This window comes from Bombus bifarius, unplaced genomic scaffold (genome assembly GCF_011952205.1).
Source record: "Bombus bifarius isolate JDL3187 unplaced genomic scaffold, Bbif_JDL3187 scf7180000007968, whole genome shotgun sequence".
Lineage (NCBI taxonomy): Eukaryota > Metazoa > Arthropoda > Insecta > Hymenoptera > Apidae > Bombus > Bombus bifarius.
Window position 1 is genome coordinate 2,139,802 of NW_022884354.1, and position 23,746 is coordinate 2,163,547.

At 49.4% G+C, this 23,746-nt stretch overlaps 1 protein-coding gene and 1 long non-coding RNA gene across 3 annotated transcripts in view; one reads left to right on the plus strand and one right to left on the minus strand.

Annotated features, from left to right (window-relative positions):
• Nucleotides 1-2,072: 2,072 nt before the first annotated feature.
• Nucleotides 2,073-23,746, plus strand: part of LOC117209523 (homeotic protein ultrabithorax) — a 137,927-nt gene continuing 116,253 nt past the window's right edge. Inside the window, exon 1 of one of the 2 annotated variants that reach the window (XM_033451664.1) lies at nucleotides 2,073-4,829. In XM_033451664.1, the coding sequence (XP_033307555.1) occupies nucleotides 4,154-4,829 (676 nt within the window). In that variant the 5' untranslated portion in view covers nucleotides 2,073-4,153. The remainder of the gene's footprint in view (nucleotides 4,830-23,746) is intronic. The other variant, XM_033451657.1, reaches the window with a different exon arrangement.
• Nucleotides 9,112-10,139, minus strand: LOC117209541. The gene is made up of 3 exons (XR_004487938.1): nucleotides 9,815-10,139; nucleotides 9,662-9,735; nucleotides 9,112-9,528 (listed from the first exon to the last, which is right to left on the minus strand). It is a non-coding gene; the product is annotated as an uncharacterized LOC117209541 (long non-coding RNA).

Sequence of the window (23,746 nt, forward strand, 5' to 3'; positions counted from 1 at the left end):
GTGTTAACTGCTGTTTCTTCTCATTCCATGGGACGACAATCATGCACCAGTGTTTGTAACGCAGGTGGACACTGTTCGAACATGCGACGCTTAGTGTGAAAAAAAAAAGGAAAAAAGAAAAGAAACTCGTAATAATCATGAAGCCATCAGGTAACTGTCGTCGGTAGCCACAGAGCGTCCGGTTTTGTGAGAACAACCTTGGTCATTAAATAAACCCCTTTTAGTGGTGGCTGGTTATCTTCAATGGTGTTTTAAAAGGGGCATTTAGGCCCATTTTGGCTACCCACACAGCCCCTGGTACCCTTCCCCTTCTTCCGCGTTATGGTGGCTCTCTTCACGCCCCCACCATATTCGACACGCGTCCTACCATGCTATAAGCTTAAAGGCCCTGACTTTTACGATTCTGTTCAAGTGGTCATAAAACCGGAGTTTATTGCCGTCATGATTTTCAAGCAAACGGGCTGCCACCTGTCGGAGTCCCACAAAAGCGAAAACTGCATCAAGTCTCTTCATCAAGAGGGCTCTATCAATTCGGCTATTTGATGATTGTCCCGCCAGCTCGTAATAATCCATTGAAATCCTAACAATCGGAACCGCGAAAACTCTACGTGTTCTCTCATTCTCTGGCATTTCCATTTCAATTTGTCGCTTCTACCGTCGTTTATCTAATAGTTAACGCAATTTCTTTGACGCGTACGCCCGACAATTTACAATTTCGAAACAAAATCGCTTTGAAAAATTATATCTGAGATGTTTCTAAGTTACGAACCTACTCTATTTATTATGATTGGATCAGGTTAGTTATATATAGATGATCGTAGAAAGAGAAAATGAAATCGCAGACTAAACATGCATATCGTCGTAAATAATCACGAAAGTTGACAAATATCGATGTTAGACGCAGCAATGAGCGCGTGTAGACAATGCACGAATAATTGCTCGTAGTCAGGCGTCGTTCGATGAATAGCAAATATCCAAATCTTTTTTCTGGAAGCTGGTAGCGAAGTCGATGGGTTATATCCTAAACATCCATAATGGCGAAAGTGAACGAGCAAATAGTCCGGTCCGGCCCCTGAGAGCAGCTTATGATGGGCATTACTCGGCTCGTTACGGAATAATTTACGAGGTGCGAACCGCGGGGGCGATAATCCAGCGACATTTACATCCCAATAAACATTCCCGATACTGGTGGCGGCGCGCGCCACGGCGCTTGCCCGCTTCCCTCACGAACCTCACTTTTACGGCGTTTTAATTGTACGGCCGTAGTCTAATTGGTTCGTAAAACGTCCGAGTATCTCGTAAAAGACGTTTATGATAACATTCTTGTCGTTCGTACTCGCAATCGCGTCATCATCGAATCCACGAACAGACTTGGGAAACCTCGGACCGGTTCGACCTGAAATCCACGAATCCGTACGAGAGGGAAACACGGCGTTCCTTTCGCTTCAAAATATTTCCACCGTCTCTTTCTCTCATTCTCTTTCTGTCTGTCTCTCTCTTTCTCTTTCCATTCGTTTCTCTGTTCGTCTGGCTTTCGCGAATCGCACGTCGATCGAACGATCTTCCGTCGTGAGAGTCGATTCCCAAAGACCGTTTTCGGCAATGACGATAATCGCAAGGTGCCTCGTTGATGTTGGTCGTTTGAACGTCTGAATGGATCTGGCAGCGTTAGTTCGCGACGAAACACAGAGGTGGCGGTGCACGTATCCCCAGAAGCTGTGGGGGCGCGGTGAGGGCCGCTGGGACGGAGCGGAGAGGAAAGGAAACGTTGCGTGACGCGCGTGGCGTGCAGCTTTCGCTCTACCGTACGGTGGCCGGCGGTGTCCGTATCCGCGGCTGCTCGCGTGTTTTCACTGGTGGGGGTAACGCGGGGCGGCGCCTAACCAGTCATGGGCGTCGTTCCAGCTTGGAACTACTTTCACATGGCGTAGGAATTTTCGTGCTGTGCCGGCGTGGTACTCGTGACGAATTCAATTCTGATTGGTCCTTAAGCATAACCTCCTCCCTTGGCACCCTGTTTTCTTCCCCCTACTCCTCGCAGTCCGATCTACGCGGGCTAGCACCTCTCGTCTCCCTCTTAGCTGGCGCAATTTCGCATCTTATTCCGTCTCTCTCTTTTTCTTTCTCTTTCTGCCGCTCCTTCGCCGTTCCCCTGCCTTTCTCTTTCTCTTTACCTTCGCTTCGGTACTCTCGCGTACCTCTTACACCCCAACGTAGCGGCAACATGTATTCGTCTCTTTTCGTTGCCATCGGTTATCCGTCGTTTTCGACCCTTTTATTTTCTCGCGTCCCGGCGATCCACTCCTCGGCTTCTCTTCGCGCCTCTTCCGATCTGGTCGATCTTCGTCGTCTTATCTAGTTTTGGTGGCCGAAACGCAAAAACGCGTACGTACAACACCGCGGCGGAGCACACCAGCAACGTGTACGAATTTAATCTCGCGGCACGTCGTTGAGTTACTCGAACGATCAACAGGGGGCGCTGCGTAGTCTAATCGAGAGGAAAGGAAAGAGAGAGGAGCCGGTGTGGCAGAGAGCAGCGCGGCAGAGACGAGACGAAACGCGACGCGTTGTCGAGAGGTGGAGCGAGACGGATCGAGAGGGCGAGTGGATAAGCGTGGAGGGGGCGTAGCGTGCGGGGGAGGGGGAGCCGAGCGACGACGGAGCAAGCGAGAGAAGTCGGTTATCGCGTCGGAGAGGGGAACGTCGCGTGAAAGACAAGGATGAAAAGCAGCGCGCGTTCCTCGTTCGCACAATAGAGTTAACCGTGAAGAGTGTGCGCGCGCGAGTGAGACGGTCGCGGCTCACGAACGAAGAGAGGGAATGATAGTGGAAAAGAGAAAGAGGAGAAACGCTGGGGCTGGTGGACGAGAGACGGAGAGAGAAAGATCGTGGTAGAGCGAGAGAAGAGAGACGGGAAAGTCGGTGGTGGAAGGAAGAGAGGTCGACGGCGAAAGAGAGAGAGGAAAGGAGGCGAACGAGCGAGTAAGAGACGGAGGACGGTACAGAGTGGCGGTACACGGGGCGCGAGAAAAGCGGTAGTGTGCCGTGGACCACCGCACTGGCATACCGTGGTTCGTTACGATCCCCTTCGTACGTCGCTTCGTACCGAACCTCGCAGTCATCAGCGAAGTCACATTTCGGCTAGTGCTAGTGCAGTGCGGACAGAGTCGGAGCGGTCGCTTCGGTCCTTTTAAAAAGTACGACCAACGTTTACGAGACACGCCACGGGGCCCCGGGCCTGTGTCGCCGATAACACAGAGAGAAATATCATATCGCACAGAAATCATTTCGATACGACAGACGCACAGAGGAGAAAGAGAGAGGTCTTTCGCGAGGGAGAGATCGTCGCGTGCCGGCCGACCGAACCGTCGACGGGCGCGCACGCGGTAGAGAGACCCACAGCCAGTTTTATAGCCCGTCTTATTACCCCGGTTTATTGCGTCGTAACGGTTTAACGATCATCGCTCGTTTCCACCACCTAGACCGCCGGTTTACACTCTTGCCGGTAGCGGTAACCATAACAAGCCCATAAAAGCCCCCGCCGCTGCCATGAGTCCCATTCGCAATTATACATCTACGGCCTACTGACATTGACACTCCTGGGTGCAACCGCTTATACCTACCGATGACTTTTATGATCTCTTAAAACGGTTTAATGCCCATTTGCTTGTCCCTCGTCGACGCTGTCACCTGTCGCCAGCCGCGTCAAACAGCGTATCGGTGCTCGACGCGACGCGCCTACCTCACGCCTTTTGGCGCGAACCACCACCGGACACACGGAGTAGGAACGACAGCGACCACCACGACCATCACCTCGACAATTCTCGCCTCTCGTCCAACGATCGTCGGGGTGCCTTTCGAACGGTGAACGGACCTTTTCCACCAACTCGGAGAACGCGAACGAGATATCGGGCCGCGCGGAGCATGGACTCTTAACATCGCTCGTGACTAGCCACGCAACGAAACACACGATCGTGTGCTCGTTCCTCCTTTTCCCGTCCTCTCGAAGGATTCGAAGAGATCTCTACGGAGAACAGTCGTCTGGCGAACACGAGGCCCTTGCCTTTTCGCCTGCTCGCTGTCGCGTGTTATTTTTTTTTTTGTTTCTCGAGTGGCGGTGTTTCAGTGCAAGTGATTCAAAATACCCGGGATAATGAACTCGTACTTTGAGCAGACTGCGGGTGGCTTCTACGGAAGTCACCACCATCAGACAGGAGCCGCCAGTCAACATCACGATCCCGCCACAGCCGCGGCCTATCGAGGCTTCCCTCTCGGCCTGGGTATGTCACCTTACGCATCTACGCAGCATCATCATCACACGTCCTCGTCGCTGGGCATACATCCAGGCGGAGGTACGAACACGAGACCACCTCAAGATTCGCCGTACGACGCGAGCGTCGCGACGGCCTGCAAACTTTACTCCACGACACCGGAGGCGACCGGACACACCACCTCTTCCTATTCGACCACAGCAACCAAGGACTGTAAGCAACAAGATCAAGCATCGGCGCATCAGAATGGTTACGCTGCGGTGATGGCAGCCGCGGCCGTCAAGGACGTTTGGCAGTCAGCGACCTCGGGGTCGAACAGTCAGAGCAATTCGGTGGTCCGTCCTTCGGCGTGCACTCCAGAAGGGACGAGGGTTGGTAGCTACGGTGGTCTCGTAGGCGGCGACCCGGCATCGAGTCCTGGTAACAACAGTTCCTCGAGGTCCCTCACGTCGTCCTGGAACACCTGCAGTTTGAACTCGTCCGCGAGCCAACCGGTTGCCACGCAACTACATCAGCAACCCACCAACCATACCTTCTACCCCTGGATGGCTATAGCAGGTGAGTTTACATTCATAAGTTCTCTCTCTCTCTCTTTCTCTCTCGTCTCTCTCACTGTCTCTCTCTCTCTCTCGTCCAACGATTATCATAACAGCCGTGATGAAATATAGAGAAGCGACCATACGATGCTTAGGGGAGAGAGAACAGCAGCGGGTCGGTAGTGTGTAGAGAGAAGGCCACGTGGTCGGGAAAGGCGTGGTGGATCGAGTTTACCCAGCTCCATTATACGCCAGGCTAAATCGCCCTCGTCGAACGTTTCACGGTCAACGTTCGAATCGCGTGAAACTTACGCATCCGATCCGTTCGAGTCGCGTCTCCGTTCGATTCTCTTGACGATATTTTCGTCTCGCGTCCTTCCATTGTATTTCGTGCGGGAGGGAAAACCGGGTGCCGGGCGGGACACCGGTTTTAACGCGAGAACTTCGCTCTATGTTCGCTAACCCGATACATATCTGAACAAATCATTCCACCCCTTGGTTCCGTTCTGAAAAATAGAAGACACGAGCTGTATACTATCGTCGAATGTAAGTTGCTGTTGTGTTGTTACGTCGAAACTGGTCGTAATTTTTTTCGGTCCAGTCTATTTGTGTGTCGATTGAAATACGACGTATCCGTCATGAAGCGTAGCCGAGATAACGGATTTATAGTTGGCAGCCAACTAAAAATATTCCGTTGCCTTCTGCGCGAATGAATGCACCGCGTGCCAGGGGGGGGACGGGGGTATCGGTAATAACTAACTCATCCGCGTGAAAGCGACGTGCAAAGTGACACTTGGAGTTATCATTAATGTGTGCGCGCCTGCCTCTTTGTCCGAGGAGGCGCCTCTCTCGAGCGCGCCTTCTTTCCACCCCCCCGGGGTCGTTGGTAAAAAAAGCGCGCGCACACGGTCTCCATTTCTCACATTCGAGAATTTCGTCTCTCGCTAAAATTAATCTTGCCCGCATCTTCCATCGATCTCGAGCCTCTTAGTTTCGCGTATCAATTCGTAGACTCGACCGTGAGACGTACGACGCAAGCCAAATGGGTTTTTCGATTAGTACAATATGTTAGCTAGAATACTCGTTACGTTCGCTGTTAAGTATTTGCTAAAAGTAGAAGATCTATTTCCGATCTCCGCGAAAACCAGAGCGAATCGCAGTTTGCTACGCGTTACGTACGTCCGGCCGTTGTACGTTTGCCGTACGTCGTGTGTTCTCCTCGTGCAGTTCGCGTTCGAACGTTGAAAACGAACGTCAGATCGTGGAAACTCGGTCGTACAGCGATAAAGTTACGTCTGGTGGATAGATAGAATGGAGTCAAGTGCGTGTAAAATCGTTGGGCACGTCGAGTATAATGGGGAAGCCCTCGTCCAATTGGGGTTCAAGTGCCTTCCTCGTCGTACTCACCCCTCCGGAACCACGAATTCCGGTAGTCAGCTGTTTCTAGCGATGTCTTTGTCCCCCTTGCCCAGAGGTTCCCTAGCGGCGTCTCGCTCTGTCGTAGGCAGATCCAGACCTCTCCTACACTATCTCGCTTTTTCGACACCGCCTATTCTCTACACCAACTCAGCTGGGTCTTAGACCGTTCGTCTTTCGTAGTTTGGTCCTCTCTCCTTACCCCTCCTGCCTCTCTGTCTTCGCGCTCCTGTTTCACTCTTACCTACGATGTTCTTCTCCTAGCCTCCTTCTCGCGCCCTTTGGTCCGGTTTAAGGCCCCGCCGTTGTTACTCTTCCTCCTTTTTCTGTTTTCTTTTTTTTTATTTCCTCCTCCCGCGGGAGAACCTCTCTCTTTATGCATACAAAAGGTGTACAGATTATTTTATGAGCTTTGGTGACGTAGGCGCGTGCTCATTCAAAGACAAGAAACGGGATTTTATTGAACGAACCTTATTCTTTACGTCCTTCTATAAATACTAAATTCAACGGGAGAAAGAATTTAATATTCAAGAAGGCGGCGGTGTTGCATCGTTCTCGTTCCATCTAACGTCAAGTTTCGGCCCCGGTCCCGGCTCACGGCCCGGAGCAAAGAATCCTCTCAACCGGGCGTCGTTTTGCTCGCGTATTCCTGAATCAACTCGGCGTCTTCCATTCAATAACTGCAACAAGATTTATAGTCGATGAATCGTGCGGCTAGCGCGCGCGCGCGCGCACGATCGTTTTTCGCTTCTTCGATCGACAAAGCCGGAAAACGGTTTGCCATTACCTTTTTCGCGTTTATCGCGGAGGAGACACGGAAGATTTAATCGTGCGATTAGAGAGTGTGCAAATCGGGTCGACGATACGACGGAATGCGGCGATCGTAGGAGGAATCGTAGGAATGGTAAAAGGCGATTGATCGGCTAGCACTCTCGTCGAACAGGTTTCTCTATGCTCTCGCGAATCGAAAGTCGTTGACTCATTTAGCACTAGCCGGCAAGTGCTCTTCAACATCGCCGGCTACAATCGATACACGCGTGGCGAAATTTATCGATACAGGATTATGGATTATTTCGTCGTAGATTATAAAGTCTGCTGGTAAATATAGAGCCATCAATGTCCTCTACCGGTGTTCGTTGCTACGGCCTACGATAAATAATTTAGCTTTATCGACACGCACCTACGGAACCGATCCATAGACCAGGGTTATTGCTGTCGGTTTGCCAAGCACCGTAGAAACACCGATTCTAGAAACGACGAAGGACACCTATTTTACTGTCTTTACGTCTATAAAGATTTCTGTCTCCACGTTTTTACCAAAAAAAAAAAAAAAAACCCACTTTTCACATCTTCTGTCTCTGACTTTCGAATATCTCGTCAGAAAATTTAAGACGTGAGAGAAATATGACCCCTCGTTTCCAAGGTGATAGTTTTTCTAAGTATTGTGGAAGGAATACGAGTGTGGTCATCGTACGACAAACACGTAAGATGATATATCTTACAGGATGATTTATCGATCCTCTAACGGTATCCACGTTAAACGTCACTGGTTAGTATACGATAAGTGATTGAAGAAGTGATTATACCGCCCAAATCGCACAAATCAGTAACGATAGACACGGTATCATTAAGTTCGTTTTATTGCGGATTGGTGTTACGGGAACACGATCTCCGGACAACATTAACGCTCTTGAGAGCACTACCGCGCCGCGTACGCCTCACGATCGGCCGAGGAAACTTGATTGCACGGAATGCATTTGTATCATTGGCCGTGATAAACATCAAAGGGTACACGCGCTTGAAATTCATTGTGATTTATGGGTGCCGGCGAAGCGTCCGTATCGCCACCGTTTTCAGATGTAAATGTCTCTCTTATTAATGTTGCGGTAATGAAGCAACATAATATGCTATCGGGTGTATAATGAATCGTCATAGATACAGGAGCCATGCTTTTATTTGTATAGACAACGTTTACTTATAGATAACGTTTTACGAAGGACAAGGAGAGAAAAGAGGAAAAGAAAGAGGAGAATCGCCCATATCTATCTGACAATTATCGCGCCGTGAGATTGAACGGTTAGTTACATTTATCGAGCACGTTTCTCTTCCACTGGATGGCAATTTTACAAGACGCATAGACTCGATTCACAAAAGGCTTTTCTGTCCCGCGGTATCAGTTTCTGGGGCTGTTTCCAAATGCAAGGAAAATTTATGGCCGCTCATTGAAGGGTCTGGCCCGCGTCTACGAGGTAATTAGAGGGCGTGAAGACGGAGCTTCGAATACTATCTCTGTACATCCCCACGGTTCATTTATTTTCTGTAAAACTGCCTCGTCTGCCGACGGCGTTCTTCCTGCCAACGTTAATTCCAGCTGTTATTCCGTCCTCACGATGCTTCGGAAAGATCGATAATCCATCGACGTAATAAAAAGAAAAAAGCACGGACTCGATTATTCAATTGTTTTCGTCAGCCTTGTTCGGGCTCTCTCTGCTTCTCACGTTTCTCACAACTTCGATTTTATGAATATTAAGCATAATGCTAATTTCATAAATAAACCATAGGTGTTTCTCATTATGGACTCAACGGTAAAAAAATATATATAAGAAAAAGAAATATCAACGTTCTTGGGAGAAACGTACCGTGAAGATCAAATCGTTCGATAATTCAACCCTGCTCCCTCGTAAGGCTGACCCTCCGAAATTGATTAAAAAATGCAAAATACGTGTTAGAAGTCCAACGAACCGGTACTGTATATCCGTGTTCTTTTTTTGATTTACGCGCATCGATATCGCGTGGTGGTTATGGCGGTCTTTATTGGGCGGTTCGCCTAGTCTCTCGGCACCGTGTACGAACGGATAGAGAGCTAACAAACCTTGAACTCTTGTGCCGAAGCAGTGGGATTCCCGCGTAAAAGCCACGTGGTCTCACCCGCTTCTCTCTTCCTCTTTCTTTCTCACTCTCTCTGTCTCTCTCTCTCACTTTCTCTCTCTCTCTCTCTCTCTCTCTCTCTCTGTCGGGTTGGAAACGAGTATGGTGCTACTCGACGATACGACGGTTGCCAGTAGGTGTTACGTACCTCGGGGAGCAACCTCGTTCAATATAAACCAGCTAGGAACAACGCTGTAACCGTAACGTTGACGTTTACGACGACGAAATCGTGGCTCGGCTCGTTTACCCCTCCCTCTTATGTGCCTCCGCGCTTACCGCTATCGTCGCTGCGAGGCTCGTCGGTAATACAGAGCACATATCTTTGTGTGTATCGACCAAGATCGTTCCGCGTCTTCGTGTGTGGTAGGAATGTTTTGCTGGAACAGAAACACGGGCAAGTTCATTGTACAAATCATTTATGGGCGAGAGATTTTTACGGATTCGTTTCACGCGACCGGCTAATTATCGTTTGCTGCCGAATCGTCTCGTAAATAACAATAATCGACTCACTTTCTTCCCTTATTTTTCCACTATAATTTTCCCTCGTTGGTCGTTTATTTCTAACGTTTATCCTCGATAGAAGCCTGAAAAACGTTTAATAATTAATAATCATACGGGCATAAACATACGCGTAGTTGTTTCGTATCTTTCAAAATTGTATACCTCAATGGCTGACAAACATGGCTGAGAGAACTTCCCTCTTGATGAGTGGTCGATGTTTCCGGTCGTTTCGTTCCCGTATACTCACGCTTCTACGACGCCTTTTTTTACCAACCATTTAAGGCGCTAATTTACAATTGGAAAATTGAAAAGATCGGATCGTGGACTTTGCGTCGAATATAGGCGTGCGTGCTGCACGCCCGTGACCAAGTGGTTCAGCCTCTCCTACATATCGAGGCACACGAGTGACCAACGTGTGAGTGCGTGTCGCGAACGTGTGTGGTGGTACGCGAACACCAGCGAACCTCGACCTAAAGAGGCAAGCCAAGTAGGTGCGTTCGTCGTGTATGGAGGCTCCGCAGCCCCTTTCCATGTGTTGCTCCGTTGGCCCGGATGGAGGATGACGTACGAGCCTCTCCGTATGACTTACTACGCCCTTTTCCCTTCTCCACGCCCGCCGCTTCTGCGTACTGTTCGCTCAAAAAACATTCGGGTCTCTGAAAATTACGTGGCTCTTCACGTTTGATCGGGATTCCATCCTGCTCTTCGCCCGTTGAATTCCTCAAACGCGACTGTTGCGAATGATACGGCCCAAGAATAGCGAACAATTTCTCTCTCTTGCGAGTGTTCTTTCTTTCGCTGCAAGTGTTACGTAATAATTATAACATTTGTCGTTTAAATTTTCTAACGTTCGTTTATTCGCGTCGAATTGTTACGATCTGTGTCCACGAGAAAACTTTATCCAGACTTGCTGAAGCCACGTACATACGTTAGACACGTGAAAAGAGTATATTTTCCGCGAATTCGTGATCGGAGGAAGAAAGCTGTGTAGTCTGTTTTATATATTCAACGAGAGTTAAATGCGAAGGTTGTAGTTAGCCGGAAAAAAGTCAAAGTTTTTTGCGTCATCGAACGTGTAACGTGTGTGCCTGTATCTCGTCACGAACGAGGGTAGTAACCTTTTTCTTGTAAATTCCCTCTTTATACCGAGAGTAGAAAAATTTAAATCGTTGGTGTTTTACCGGGGAGAAAATAAAGATAGAGCAAAGACGTTCGTGAAGATAGTTTTAAATCGCGCCAGATTACAAGCTGTTGTTCGATATTCTCTGTACGTAACATTTCGTTGATTGATTTTTAATTCGCATTCGTTAAGATGCCGTGCGCCAGCGCGCTCATTGTTGCGAAAAAAGGCCATAGTCGGCCATAGCGAGACAAAATGCCGTAGAAGCGTGTCATTAAAAGTAATTGTAAACATCGATCAAAATGTATCGGGATATTCGCAATTTGCATATGCCCCACCGCATAATTTCACCGCGAACCCGAGTATCGTCGATCAACTTTTATATTTTGCTGCGTTATAACGTGAAAATTTTCAAGAGTATTAATCACGGGTGTTGCAGATTCACCGCATGAAAGCGTAATTTCTGATCGCTCGAATCACTTACATCCTGTCCCACGTTTTTCTCTTACCGACAACGTGGTTTGCCGCTTATAAAAGTCCGTAATATTATTTCGCGCAATTGGCAACGCGCTGGTCAACGTTCACCGGAACTTTACACGCGCGGAATAATCGCGTTTCGGTTTCGATACGATCTACCGCCAGTTACCGCCGAAGATTATTTCGATCGCTTACCGTAACACGTAAGAATATTATTGCGTCGATTATCTCTATTTCTCCTCGGCTAGAAAAGAATAGCGTCAAGTTTCTTCCAACCTATCCCTTCCACTTTGGCATACCGTCGACGAAGACGATGCTAGCGCCACGAAAGTAAAGTTTATTTCCCATAAAATAAAACAAATGATCGAACACGCTATAAACATGGAAACAAAGGTAGAACTCGGCAGTATGTTTGCATCGCGACAGGGACGGGAAATGTACGCGAGCACGATTATAAGATAAACAGAGTGATATTAGCGTATGAACGCTACAGCGGTATCTCGTTCGAGGATCGAGAGAAGGACACTCGTACATGTGTTGCGGTAGAGGGAGGAGGTGTGCACAGGCGAGGCAACGAACGACGGCTTGGAAGACGACGACGGTCTCTGGTTGCGTCTTTATCGAGAGGCCGCGAGACATCGCCGTGGTTCCAGGACGGTAAACGACACAGGACTCGATGGTAAACAATAGCAATGGTTTATCGGTGCCTACGAGCTGTGTGTGTGTGTGTGTGGAAGAAAAGAAGCGAAGGAACGTGAGTGGCGCGTAACGCGCGCGCAAAGCATAGGTGCTGATCGCACGTTCAGCCGGCAGCGTATAGCGGCTGCCTACCAGGGTTCTCAATTTGATGGACGAGCTGTTCGCATGTACGAACTCGTGTGCGCTGGCTCGCTTTTACACACCGGCAACAGCTCATACGCTATCCGACTGTTTTGCAAATTTCACGCGGGAGGAGTTATCGCCGTCGTGGCCCGGGATTAATCCTCTCTCGCAGCGTGCCGTTTGTTGTCAATGGCTATTCATCAATTACCCCGTGTTTCTGAGATTGTTGTTGCCGCGAAGAAGAGAAGAAGACAGCCTACCGAGTAGTTACGTTCTTCCCTCGGTTCGATCTCTATCGATCACTGTATCACGCTACCGGTTAGACTAATGGACTCGTGTGTTTTGGTAACGAAAGAAAACGCCTGTAAACCACGTCGGCCAGACGTATTTCATTGCGCAGAATGTTAAAGGAGAAAAAGCAGGAAACGTTCCGGTGGGTGGAACGCTAAACAGAAGGACAGGATGGAAAAGGGAAATTCGTTGGATCGCCGGCTGGAGATTTCAAGGCTGCTGACAAGAGAAACGCCGCGCTTTTGATTGGTTCGGCTTCTTGCTCGTCTATATAGCAGACTGCCATTTCACTGCTGCAGGCTGAGATAATGCATACTTTGGATCGGCCGCGCTTCGTAGGCACGAAGAACGTGTTTAGGTGCTCGACGATCGGAACGACTACACCGCCAGACAAAGGATACGTATACCTGTGTGCCCGCGAGGAAAGAAGGATACAAGGCAAAATAATTGAATCGAAAAGTGTTCCTGCTCACGTTTTTACGGAATACGCTTGCCTTTGCTGTTGCGGATGAAGACGTACCTCGTACGTATCCGCAGCGTTTCGCCGTTCCAACGACAAAAATAAAACGACCATGTAGAAACGAACGTCCGAAGAGGGGAAAGACGCATCGGCATCCTACAAAGTTCTCGTAAAGCGTCGCGCGAATCGCTCGAATGCTTTCACACGGACTACAAAAACGCAATTGCGCGTTATTTATTAGACGAGGATAGAGAAATGGTGGATTCGTGGATAAAGCGAACAATTTACATACATCGAGTTGGCTAAACGTTTCTTCTTCCCATCGATCTTCCATCGTTGCGTTACTTAGGGATTCGACACGGTGCTTCGGCGTACGTGGAACTCGTTGAAATCGATGATCGCGCCGCATCGCGACTGTATCGTACCGTTTCTATCAACGAACGGATCGCGCGGAAGAGAGGAGAGGAGAGGAGAGGAGAGGAGAGGAGGCGTATGGCGTGGCAATGTGGCGCGATCGTGCGTACTGGAAAGAATATTCGATCGGTTTCTTCGCCGTTTCTCTCTCCGGTGTCCCGATTTCTTGCAGCGTTTCGGCGCCATCTGTGCCGTCGTCGTTGCGGCGCGTATTCAATTAATACGCGACGATGTAATCGGGACCCGTCGATACCGCAAATAGACTCGGACGTTCGTAACTCACGCAACAGTTTTTACCACGGCAAACCTGCCCGTAGCGCTGCCGCCTGGTCTGCCGATGGCCGGCCATTACAAACACCACCTGCCAGCCTAAGCTCTCTCTGCGATCTGACCGTAAAATGCTTTTGTATCCGTTGCTCCTTGCCTTCTCCATTCCGGTCAGGTTCTACCAATCCCAGAGGTACGAGCGTAAAAAAGTTATGAATATCGAGCAGCGGCTAATTGCCAGTGACATCGATACACTTTGTCTCGAGCGAACCGGGACACGTGGTATAGCCAACTGTCGTGAAGTTTACCGCAGGCCGAACACACGAACAACGCAGTGGTAATACGCGCGTTTTAACACGCTTTTCATTATTTTTGATTCTCCAGGTATCGATCGTCGCTTTGTGTGCGTGCGTTACGTAACGAACTCGAGACGCGTTCGTCTTTATCTACAGAGTGGTTGGTAACTGGCGGTGCAAGCGGAAAGGGGGTGAAATGTTTTTTTTTAATTTTTCGATATTATAACGAGACGCGATAAAGCGCACGCGTACCGAACGAAAATTCAAAGTCGATTTTCACGAGAACAAAGCCTCGAACGAAAAACGTTTATTCTATATTTTCGACTTGTTTTTTCGCCTAGAATCGCCCCCTTTCCGCTTGTACCACCAGTTACCAACCGCCCTGTATACGTTTACTTGGTATTATTTTCTCGTTATTTCCTTCGTTACACCGACCAGGCGGTAAACGTACGCTTCTTTCTGCGTTTTCGTCGATTTCACGCGTACGATCGCGAAGCCGATCCGTCGTCGTCGCGACGGGGCCGTACGTTAGTGGCGTTCATGCGTTAACTGAATCGAAACGTTTATTTCGTGGCTATTGACCGCCGACGCGGGTGGGAAAGGACGACGGGCATAATTTATCCAGCTGAAACCTCTTGACCTTTTAAAATAATTGCTCGATCGTCGCTGTGTGCCGGAACGAAAATTTCTTAATTTTACCGCCTCTTTCCCGTCGTACGCTCCATGATGTACGATTCTATCTGGCGTTTTTAAGCGGACGCGCATAAACGACTCGTCGGCCGCTTATCCTTCGGGCTCTCGGTACAACCGTTACTACCTGCCGGCCATATTAATCGTGTTGTTCGCACAACACGATCAATAGTATAAACATTCGGCGGTCTCTTCTGTATCGTCTATAGTAACCTAGTGAGAGTCACGAACGAACGTATGGTGGATCGGCGGCCGACGAAGAAATAGACCAAGTCGATGGCGAAGTAGAAAGAAGACGATAAAGAGACATCGAGCGATTAATCAGTGGGATTTAATTAATTTTCTCGAAGCGCCACCGAATTCCAGATGCGTGAATCACGCCATCGACGCTGCACTTCCACTCAATGAATGCTTTACACGGCGGCGGTGCATGGTCGCAGTACGGCAGGGGGCGAGCGTCTAATCGTGCAGTCCTTTTTGTGCTACTAAAAACGTACGGACAATCATTCGTCCGTGGCGAAATTACGCATTCGTCACGTGCGCGAGACACTGCGCGTTTGTTTTATCGGTATGCGTACACGGCGCGGCGTCGTGTGTATCAGCCGGCGAACAGAGGGAGAAGGAAAGACGGAGGCAAGGCTGAGAGAAAAGGGGACAGCGAACAACGGGGCAGGGGGAAGGGGAGAAAGAGGAGCAAAAGAAAGAGCTGGGACAACATTATCCGGCGATTAAGAGTCTCGGTTAAGAAGCGTATAACTCAGTGACATTACGCGGTAACCGTTCAACGAATATCAACGTAATACATCGCTCGTGCGGTCGCCGCTCGTGTAGACACTCGCCGTGTATACGGCGGTTTCGCGCGTGTGGGTATACGGCGTTGCGCGAGCGCGACCGCTTGCACGAGATCGCGACGCGTGGAAAAGTTATGACGTATTACCTGCGCGACATATTTATTAAACGCCGGGAACGATATTAGGCCGGCGTGAACGGACATTATGAGCTTAGGTACGGACAAGCGTTTGTTGTGCGCCATTAGCCGAAGAAATTTACGGCTACCGCTCTCGGCTCGCTGCGATTTTTCTTTTCTCTCACTTTCCCTCGCGCACGCACCCTGTCCCTTTTTCTATCCCCTTCCTCTGCCTATAGCGACGTACCACCGACCCTGTCAAAGCTGTTTCTTCCTCTGTCCTGCTTTTTTTTTTCTTTTTCTTTCTTCGAGGTGAACAACTTTACACGATCGCGACAACGGTTTCGAGGACGACGCAGCTCGTGGCGGAAAACGCGGATTATTCGACGAGGACCTTGAGGATCTTGCAATAAGACGGTGCACGCAGACGATCGTGTGGCGTCCGTAATTCCACGTAACGTCGTAATAATAGCGGTGGTTCGAGGAGCTCGCGCGTGCCTTTCGAGAGGCCAACTCTCCTCCTCCCCTTCTCTCGTAAGCGCATTGGTATCGCGATTTCGACATCTCGATCCGGGATACTCGGTTTCGACGAGTCCGTGGTGTTCGGTGTGCGGTTGCCGCGCGAGGGAAACCGTGGCGGCAGCGCCGATGCGAGTCGCGGAAAGGATCGATCGAACGAGCCAGCTCGATTTCCTTTTACCCAACAACCTATACGGAGAGAGTGGAAGAGCAAGAAAGAGAGAGAAAGGCAGGGGATCTATATATGGGTTAATTGGAGAGTAGCCGAAGGCTCGAGCCGTCCGAGAGGGGCCCTCCGAGTCATTTTTACAGGCCCTTCTTGCGCGAGATGGTGATTTCGGAGAAAAAGGCCCGGATCTGGCCGTTAAATTGAAAGTTGGCAGAAAACGTCGACGACGAGCGAAACAATCTGCTCGCGGCGTGCAATGATACAAAGATCGCCGAGCTTCGTTGCGGCACCGGTTTCGCGCCACTCGGATCGTACGGATATCTGTTTTTTCAAAAATTCCACAGTATTCCGCTCGCGACGTCCGATCGATCGAAGGGAGGAATTTTCCTCTTTTACGTTTCGCTCGCAAACCAGCGTGTACACCAGCTTGCTTGGTTCGATCATCGCCGCCACAGCCGAAGGAAAATAATTTTTTCCAGTAAAATCTACCGCCGTACGATGGTAAGACTTGCGTGAAAAATATGATTCGCTCGTGCGGTTTCATACGCGTGATACGTAACACACGCGAAACACGTATCTGTTGGAACGAATGCAGCGTGCACGATGCGAGAAGGGCGAGTACGTAGATAACAGAGAAGCGTGGATTTGACGGAAGGTGTTCGAACGGACGCAGGAAAACGTAATAGGCTATCGTTTCTCGTTTTGCAAAACGAAACGAACGAGGCACGTTGATTAGACGCGGCGAGATCTCGAGCGGGGTCTCCGGGACTTTTTCTCGGGCCGGAGCAGGTTTTCTCTAGGAATGCACGCAGAGTCGGTCGTTTGATTTATGGCCGTGGTTAAAAGTAGTCTTGCATCTAACCGCGTATTATATATTACACACGAAGCGAGCCTTAGTCCGGAGCTGCGCCGACCTTACAACGTATTTACTTCTAATGGAAATCCGTGTATCTCAGCGGAGGAAACACCGTTTCCGGGCTTCGTTTTCTGTTCCTCTGCACGCACGCCAGAACAGCTGCTGTAAAAGCGTGAAAGCGTCAATCGAAGGCTCGTAGCTTGCGCGTTACCTTCGATTATTCGCCGAAACCAAATTCTTAAGCTTAAAAATCTTGGTATTGTTCGAGTTGATATTTCAGCGGCCGAAACGGATCGGTTTGACGCGATACACCTTGGACCTGTCAGTCGCGCGATACTTATCGCGCTGTTTCTAAACTGGTTCTTCGATCGTCTATTTTAGAACCACAGTATATACTGGAATATTTTCATTGTTTTATCTATTTTCTTGTATTCCTACGAATATGTATTTATCAGCTTGATTCCATCTTGGCGCATGTATTCCATTAGCTTGATATTCCGTAACAAATTGCCGCAGTATTTTACGTTAACGCGTTCGAACGCCGCTCGTTTAAGACACACGCCTTCTATTTCGACCTGGTGCGATTGACGGGGAAGAGGACAATCCTCGCGAACCTAGGACGATGCGGAAAAAAAGGTTTTTGATAGGCCAGCGTGTTCGATCTTTATTACGTAGCACGTTGCTTTTGCCGGCCGAGGGAAAAATGTAGCGAGGGCGAAGGGACGCCACGGCGAATAGACGTAAAAGTCGTTGGACGGTGTCGTAATTTGCCTGGACCTGGCAATAAAACTGGCAAACGGCCGCGTAGTCACGTTCGTCCTCCAACACGACACTTTGCACGGAAAAGAGCAGCTACGCGCACCCGAGGACTAAGCCCCCTGTAAGGCTTCTTGATCCACGTTGCTCCTCTGTGTTGCACAAGCCAATAAACAGGGTTTGTATAGCGACGAAACGAGAGCGGACCGTTAGCTTTTTTTTTTTTTTACGAGGGACAGTCATAAAACGTCCGGACGAGGCAGGCGCGACAATGAACATAACTGTTACTTTTACCTTCTTTTAAAGCGAAACCGACCGGCTCTTCCGGGTTCCACGGACGTCGCGTCGACCAGTCGAGCTCGATCAGTCGTCGATACCTAGTCGTCGCCGTGTGTCGGCCACGTTCCCTTCTCAATCGTGTTTCGTAATCGTAAATTCCACTTATCTCGGCTCGGATCCGACCTCGTTGATTTTTATTACGCTCACATATTTCCTGCATACGTTTCCCTCGTTTCCGGTGGCCCGCGATCTTTAACGCGATCTTTGACAGCGTTCTAGGATAAACAACGAGAGGGGACAGTTGTAGGGAAGAACGTTACACGATCGACTATCGGTGCCAGTGTGTCGGTGACGAAAATCTGGCGCGAGTGTCGGCGAGCAAACGAACTCTGCTCGAAGCCAAGTTGATTCCTGGCCCCGAGGAAGAAAGAAAAAAGAAGAAAGGATATCAGCCGGATGGTGTAACTAAAAGGGGTGAAACGGGGTGCCGGGAAGAGCCGGGAGGTGAATCGTACAAATTCGATACACTTTGTACGCTATTCTTGGACAGCATCAACGCAAACGCCTGCGTTCACGCCCCGCCCACCACGATTTACGAGAGAACGCTGACACGGTGTGTGCGGTAGCGAGCAAAGCAGCCGGGAAACGCAGCGATGCTTTGCGTCACATGCGCGAAAGAGGAGCGACCCCGCGACCGATGCCGAGGAACGGGTTTCGCGCACCACAGATTGCAATCGGATCTCCGTCGATATTGCACGTTGATCAGCCCTGTTTCGTTCTCAACACCAGTAGACCAACCGCTGCCAAATACTTACCGTATATTTCACCTATCTTGAAACGGTCTCCGAATATATTACGCAACACGACTGGATGGTGCATAGTCTGCAGGAAAAATTTCTCTCCTCCGGTTCCTTGTTCTCATCTGCGTCGTTCCGTCATTCACGTACTCGAATATCGTTAGTCGCGCGTATACTCAGTCAGAGGTTCTCGAAGCTAACAGTTTTCTCTTCGTTTCGGTGGTTCGGTCGGTTAAAATGAAAAACCAGTCCTGCGTGTTCTCTGCTCGTTTCCCCTGCCCTGCCGCAGCCACGAAATTCCTGTCGCCGATTCCTGACGTTCCTTCGGATTTATTGATTGACCGCGCGCCAAGGTGCGTTCAGCGGATTTCTTCGTTACGCGATTATCCCAAGTGGAGGAACGTTTCCCGTCGGACGCTCTCTCGCCGCCTCGTAGCCTGACTTTTCGAATAGATTGCTTCGTTAGCGGTCAGTTCTACGTTTCGATCTGTTTCACTGCGTTTCGATGGCTTGCAGTCGTACGGGTACTTTGGCGCGAGACAAATTCCATATGGGAAAAATGCACATAGCCTGTAGCGAAGCTACAAAGTCGGCGGATAGCTGGTCCGAGGACGGAGAAGGCAGGCCGCCACGAAATTGCCGTTCAGCCTGTCGATTGCTCATTACTTACTCTTCGTAACTAAAATTACACCTTTCGTCGGCATCGTCTCCCACGTTCGCCGTGTTCGATACGCCGCTCGATTTCGCGTCGAAGCGCGCCGATTCACACGCGAGCGCACGCGTTCTCGGCGGCAAAAACGCGAAACGCGCGTGCACACGATCCTATCGCCAGTTTTTCAGTATTTTTCGTCGGTTCGTGGCGACCGTGGTGGAGAGTGAGCGGCAAGAAGACGCCGACGACGAAGACAACATCGTCGATATTATTACCGTGATAACGAGCACGTGGATCGACTAGTTGCCGCTTGCTTCGGCCTCTCGTACCACCTCCAGGGTAATGCCTTTGCTCGTGGACTCGCGCGGCGGCTCCGTTCGGACCGACAGCCTAGCAATTTATTCGCGAAACTTAAAATTTGCGTGAAACGAAAGTGCCGGTTTCGCATAGGAAGCGCGCCGTTGTGGTAGGTGTATCTCTCTGTCCAAGGTTCTTGCCCCTTTTCGTGCATCCCCCGTGCCTTTTCGATTCGTCCTCTCTCGTCTCTGCTTCTTCTCTTTCCCCCTTTTGCTCTGTCGTTGAACGGTTTTCTCCTGTACAACACACACACACACACACAAACGTGGTATTAGCGCGGATTCCTTCGTGCAGGTTTATTATTTTCTTCGCCCTGCTGCTTTTTTTCATCCAGCCTCTCTCTCGCCACACTCTCGTCGTATCTTGTATCCACGTTTTCCTGTGGACCCGTTGCACCAACGTTCCAACGATCGTATCTTCGACGAGGCGAACAGAGAGAGAGAGAGAGAGAGACTGGAGGCCACGCGGTATCGTGAAAAATTTCCCGTGCAACCGTAGGGAGACGCGTTCGCTGCGCGGTGGATGGGGGCAGGGAGCAAGAAAGGCGGCAAAATGTAAACCAGTTATACCGTGCACCCTTTGGTTAAACTGAAACCAAGTGGTTTTATAGCGCCGATCCGTCTTGCCGTGCTATAACGAGTTCGTGACTCGACATAATACGATAACCCCCTAAATGTGTTGAACTTGTACAGAATCGCGCGAGCGCGCGGGTGCACACAGAGAGAGAGAGAGAGAGAGAGGGGGAAAGACGGCGAAGAACGGGGTAATAAAGAGTGCGTGGCGGAAGACAGGACAAACTGCCGACAGTGGCTCTTCTTCATCCTAGAAGGTGAGATAGCGAGCGTAAATCGCGCACACGTAAGAATCATTGCTTTAATCCAGCCGCCGCCGCCAGTGTCTTGCGAGTTTCTCGCGCAAAAACTAGGCTTCCAACGTTTTCGATAGTCCTAGGATAGCTACGGTGTCGAAAACAGGTGGAAGAATTTCTCGTTCAGGGAACAGGCGGATTCGATCGTTCGCTTCGATTCGAACGGATCTCTTTCGGTACAAGGCGCGGAACAGAGCGTAAACGATAGTCGATACTATCTCGTCGGTCTAAATACGCGAAGCCATAAATTAATAGCCAATGATGACTATCTTAACGCGTTTTATTCGCACAAGCCTATATGGAAATTGCTACAAGAAAAGGGAGGGTGAGGAGTGCACAGAGCGGAAGAGAGGCGAAATTAACATCAGTGGTTCTTCCTTTTTCCGCTTTCCATCCCGGCAAAATCGTTCTTCTCCAGTGTGGTGTTCTTTATCGCTGGTCTCTTTAAGGACCATATTTCCGTTTTCATGTCAGCTTCCTCTGTGTCCGTCGATTCTTCGTGCAATATACCGATCATTGCGACGATAAGAGTTACGTATTCGTGTCTTAAGCAGATTATAATTGAAAGAGAGAAGAATTAAGTTGACGCGGTATCGCAGTGACGAATCTTCGACGCTGGCACGCCGTTCAGCTTGCATATCGTCGGCGAATAGAGACTCTTTTTTTGTAAAAGGTGCTCACCTTCTTATCGATCTTTATCCTTCCTGTTAGCTCGTTTGACAATGTCCGCGATACCTCGTGCACGACAAGTTCTCGCTGTTTGATTTAAGAAGCAGCCGTCGATCGGTTTACTGCAGGCGAATAAAAACGATATCGCAATGGGAAAAAAAGGTTGCAGTTAAAACGAAAAGCAGCGGCTCGCGAGATTATTGAATAATGGACGCGGCCCTCGGGCCACGTCTGCCCGGGCTCTCTTTCCCCTCAAGAATGCTGTTCGTGCGAGGCAAAGCTTCGCTAAACTCGTTACCGTGAAGGAATGTCCTAGCAACACTGCTGATGACAATAATGACGATCATTACGGTAACTACGCGAACAATAATAATACGTTGTACACACCGCGCTTTTCTTTAAGACGTCCTCGACCAGCTATCGTCGAGTAAAAGCTGTCTGGCTTTTAGCCGCCAACTTGAGCGCATCCGCGACCCATCGATTCGCTCCGCGATCTTTCTAATGCTACGTCGCATACGCGTTTCGTGACGAAGGAGAATCCCAGCCTGGGATAACGCAACGATGCGGAACTACGCTCCAATGATTTACATCGGACGCGTTCGACTTTCGACGAGCTGAAACAAGACGAATTTGTAAAGATATGCGCGCTTAATGCGCGTTAAAACGCGTCTCACTGTCTGCTCTCTGATCTCTCCGTGTGCGAAGATTCGTATCGGTATACAACGGCTGCGAAAAGTGCTCGCTCTTGTTATCTAATGAAACATTTCTGCTAGAACATTGCACATTTTTACGCGTTCGTGCGAAATCCCAAGGTGCAAAAACGATAAACAATGTATAAGATGTTTGAAAGATCCAAAGTCTTCGGTGCGTAGCATCCAGTGAGTGAAACGAGTCTTCGCTTATACAGGGTGGTTGGTAACTGGTGGTACGAGCGGAAAGGGGGTGATTCTAGGCGAAAAAACAAGTCGAAAATGTAGAATAAAAATTTTTCGTTCGAGGCTTTGTTTTCGAGAAAATCGACTTTGAATTTTCGGTCGGTACGCCTGCACTTTATCGCGTCTCGTTAGAACGGATCTCACTGTAGATCGTCTCAATGGAAGAATTAAAAAAAAAACTTCTTTTTTCCAGCCACCCTGTATAAGATGTTTGAAAGATATAAAATCTTCGATGTATAACATCCAGTGAGTGAAACAAGTCTTCGCTTATATCTCATTTTTTAATGACATTCGCACGAACGTAAATTCGTCTAATTGTCAGGTCGCACGGAGTGCCAAATCTTTGGAAATAACAAGCTCCACTAATGCCAAATTCGACACAGTCTAATTAATCTAATTAATTAGTAGATCAAATAATAAATAAATAATGTATAACAAATAGCGGGCTAATGCTTTTTTTAGTCATTGCGCGTGTAAAAGCGTATGGAAGGTTTGGACGCGTTTGCCAGAGACTTTAGCGCGCGAAGAAACAGACGAAAGAGATCGAATTTGGCAGAGAGACACGCGGTGGCCTCGGAATCGCGCGAGCACCGACTAAACATCGGGCAACACGGGCATAAACATTGTTCGAAGATAGGCGCGGAAAGGGGGACAAAGAAACGTAGAAAGGGAAGAGGGCCACGGCGTACGGGCATCGAGACGGACGGTGCCAATCGTATGCTAATAAAGTCACCTTTGGGTTGCTCTTTTTCTGCTTGGTGGAAGTGGTCTGTGTATATTTTGTCGTGCGGCTGTTCCTCGGCACGACGCAACTCGTGCGGATACGTTTACGGACGCCTCGTGCGAACACGTGACACGCTTCGATCTTTTTACGCGATTCCAGATAATCCGTTGAAATAGAACGTAGGAACGTAGCAACTGACGTTTCAGAAATGCCATCGAAATTGCCATTCTTTCGATCTCGGACGATCGACCCACGCGTCAAAGGGACTTGCGTTGAGACAAAGGGAGCAACAGAAGCATCGTTCCACTTACGTGGCCACTTCACCGCGGTATAGATCGAACGGATAATTTTTCTAGGGACGCGACCAGACGAGGTTGGCAATCTTGCAAAACGCGTGGACGTGCGTCCAATGCATAGCGCGAGAGCGCGTCACGGTATACAACGAACGCAGCGACTAGCTACGTATCGCGTTACATCGGGTCACGACCTCTGTTATATACAAACCTGCTGCTTTCTTCCTTTGACGGGACAAATTATTAGAGTTATATGATTGCGAGTAGCTCGCAAGGTCGCGAGAGAGGAAGAGGCTGAGCAGGAAAGGAGGGGGCGGGGGCGGGGGCGGGGCGGGTGGAGCGGTGCGAAAGAGACAAGGAAAGAAATTGTTAAAACTCTTAGAAGGAACGTCTTCCGCCGACGATCCCTGATAAATTAATCACTTTTTTCTGCCATGTTTGCTTGTCCGGGTACGCTAATTATCGCGGATGTAAGA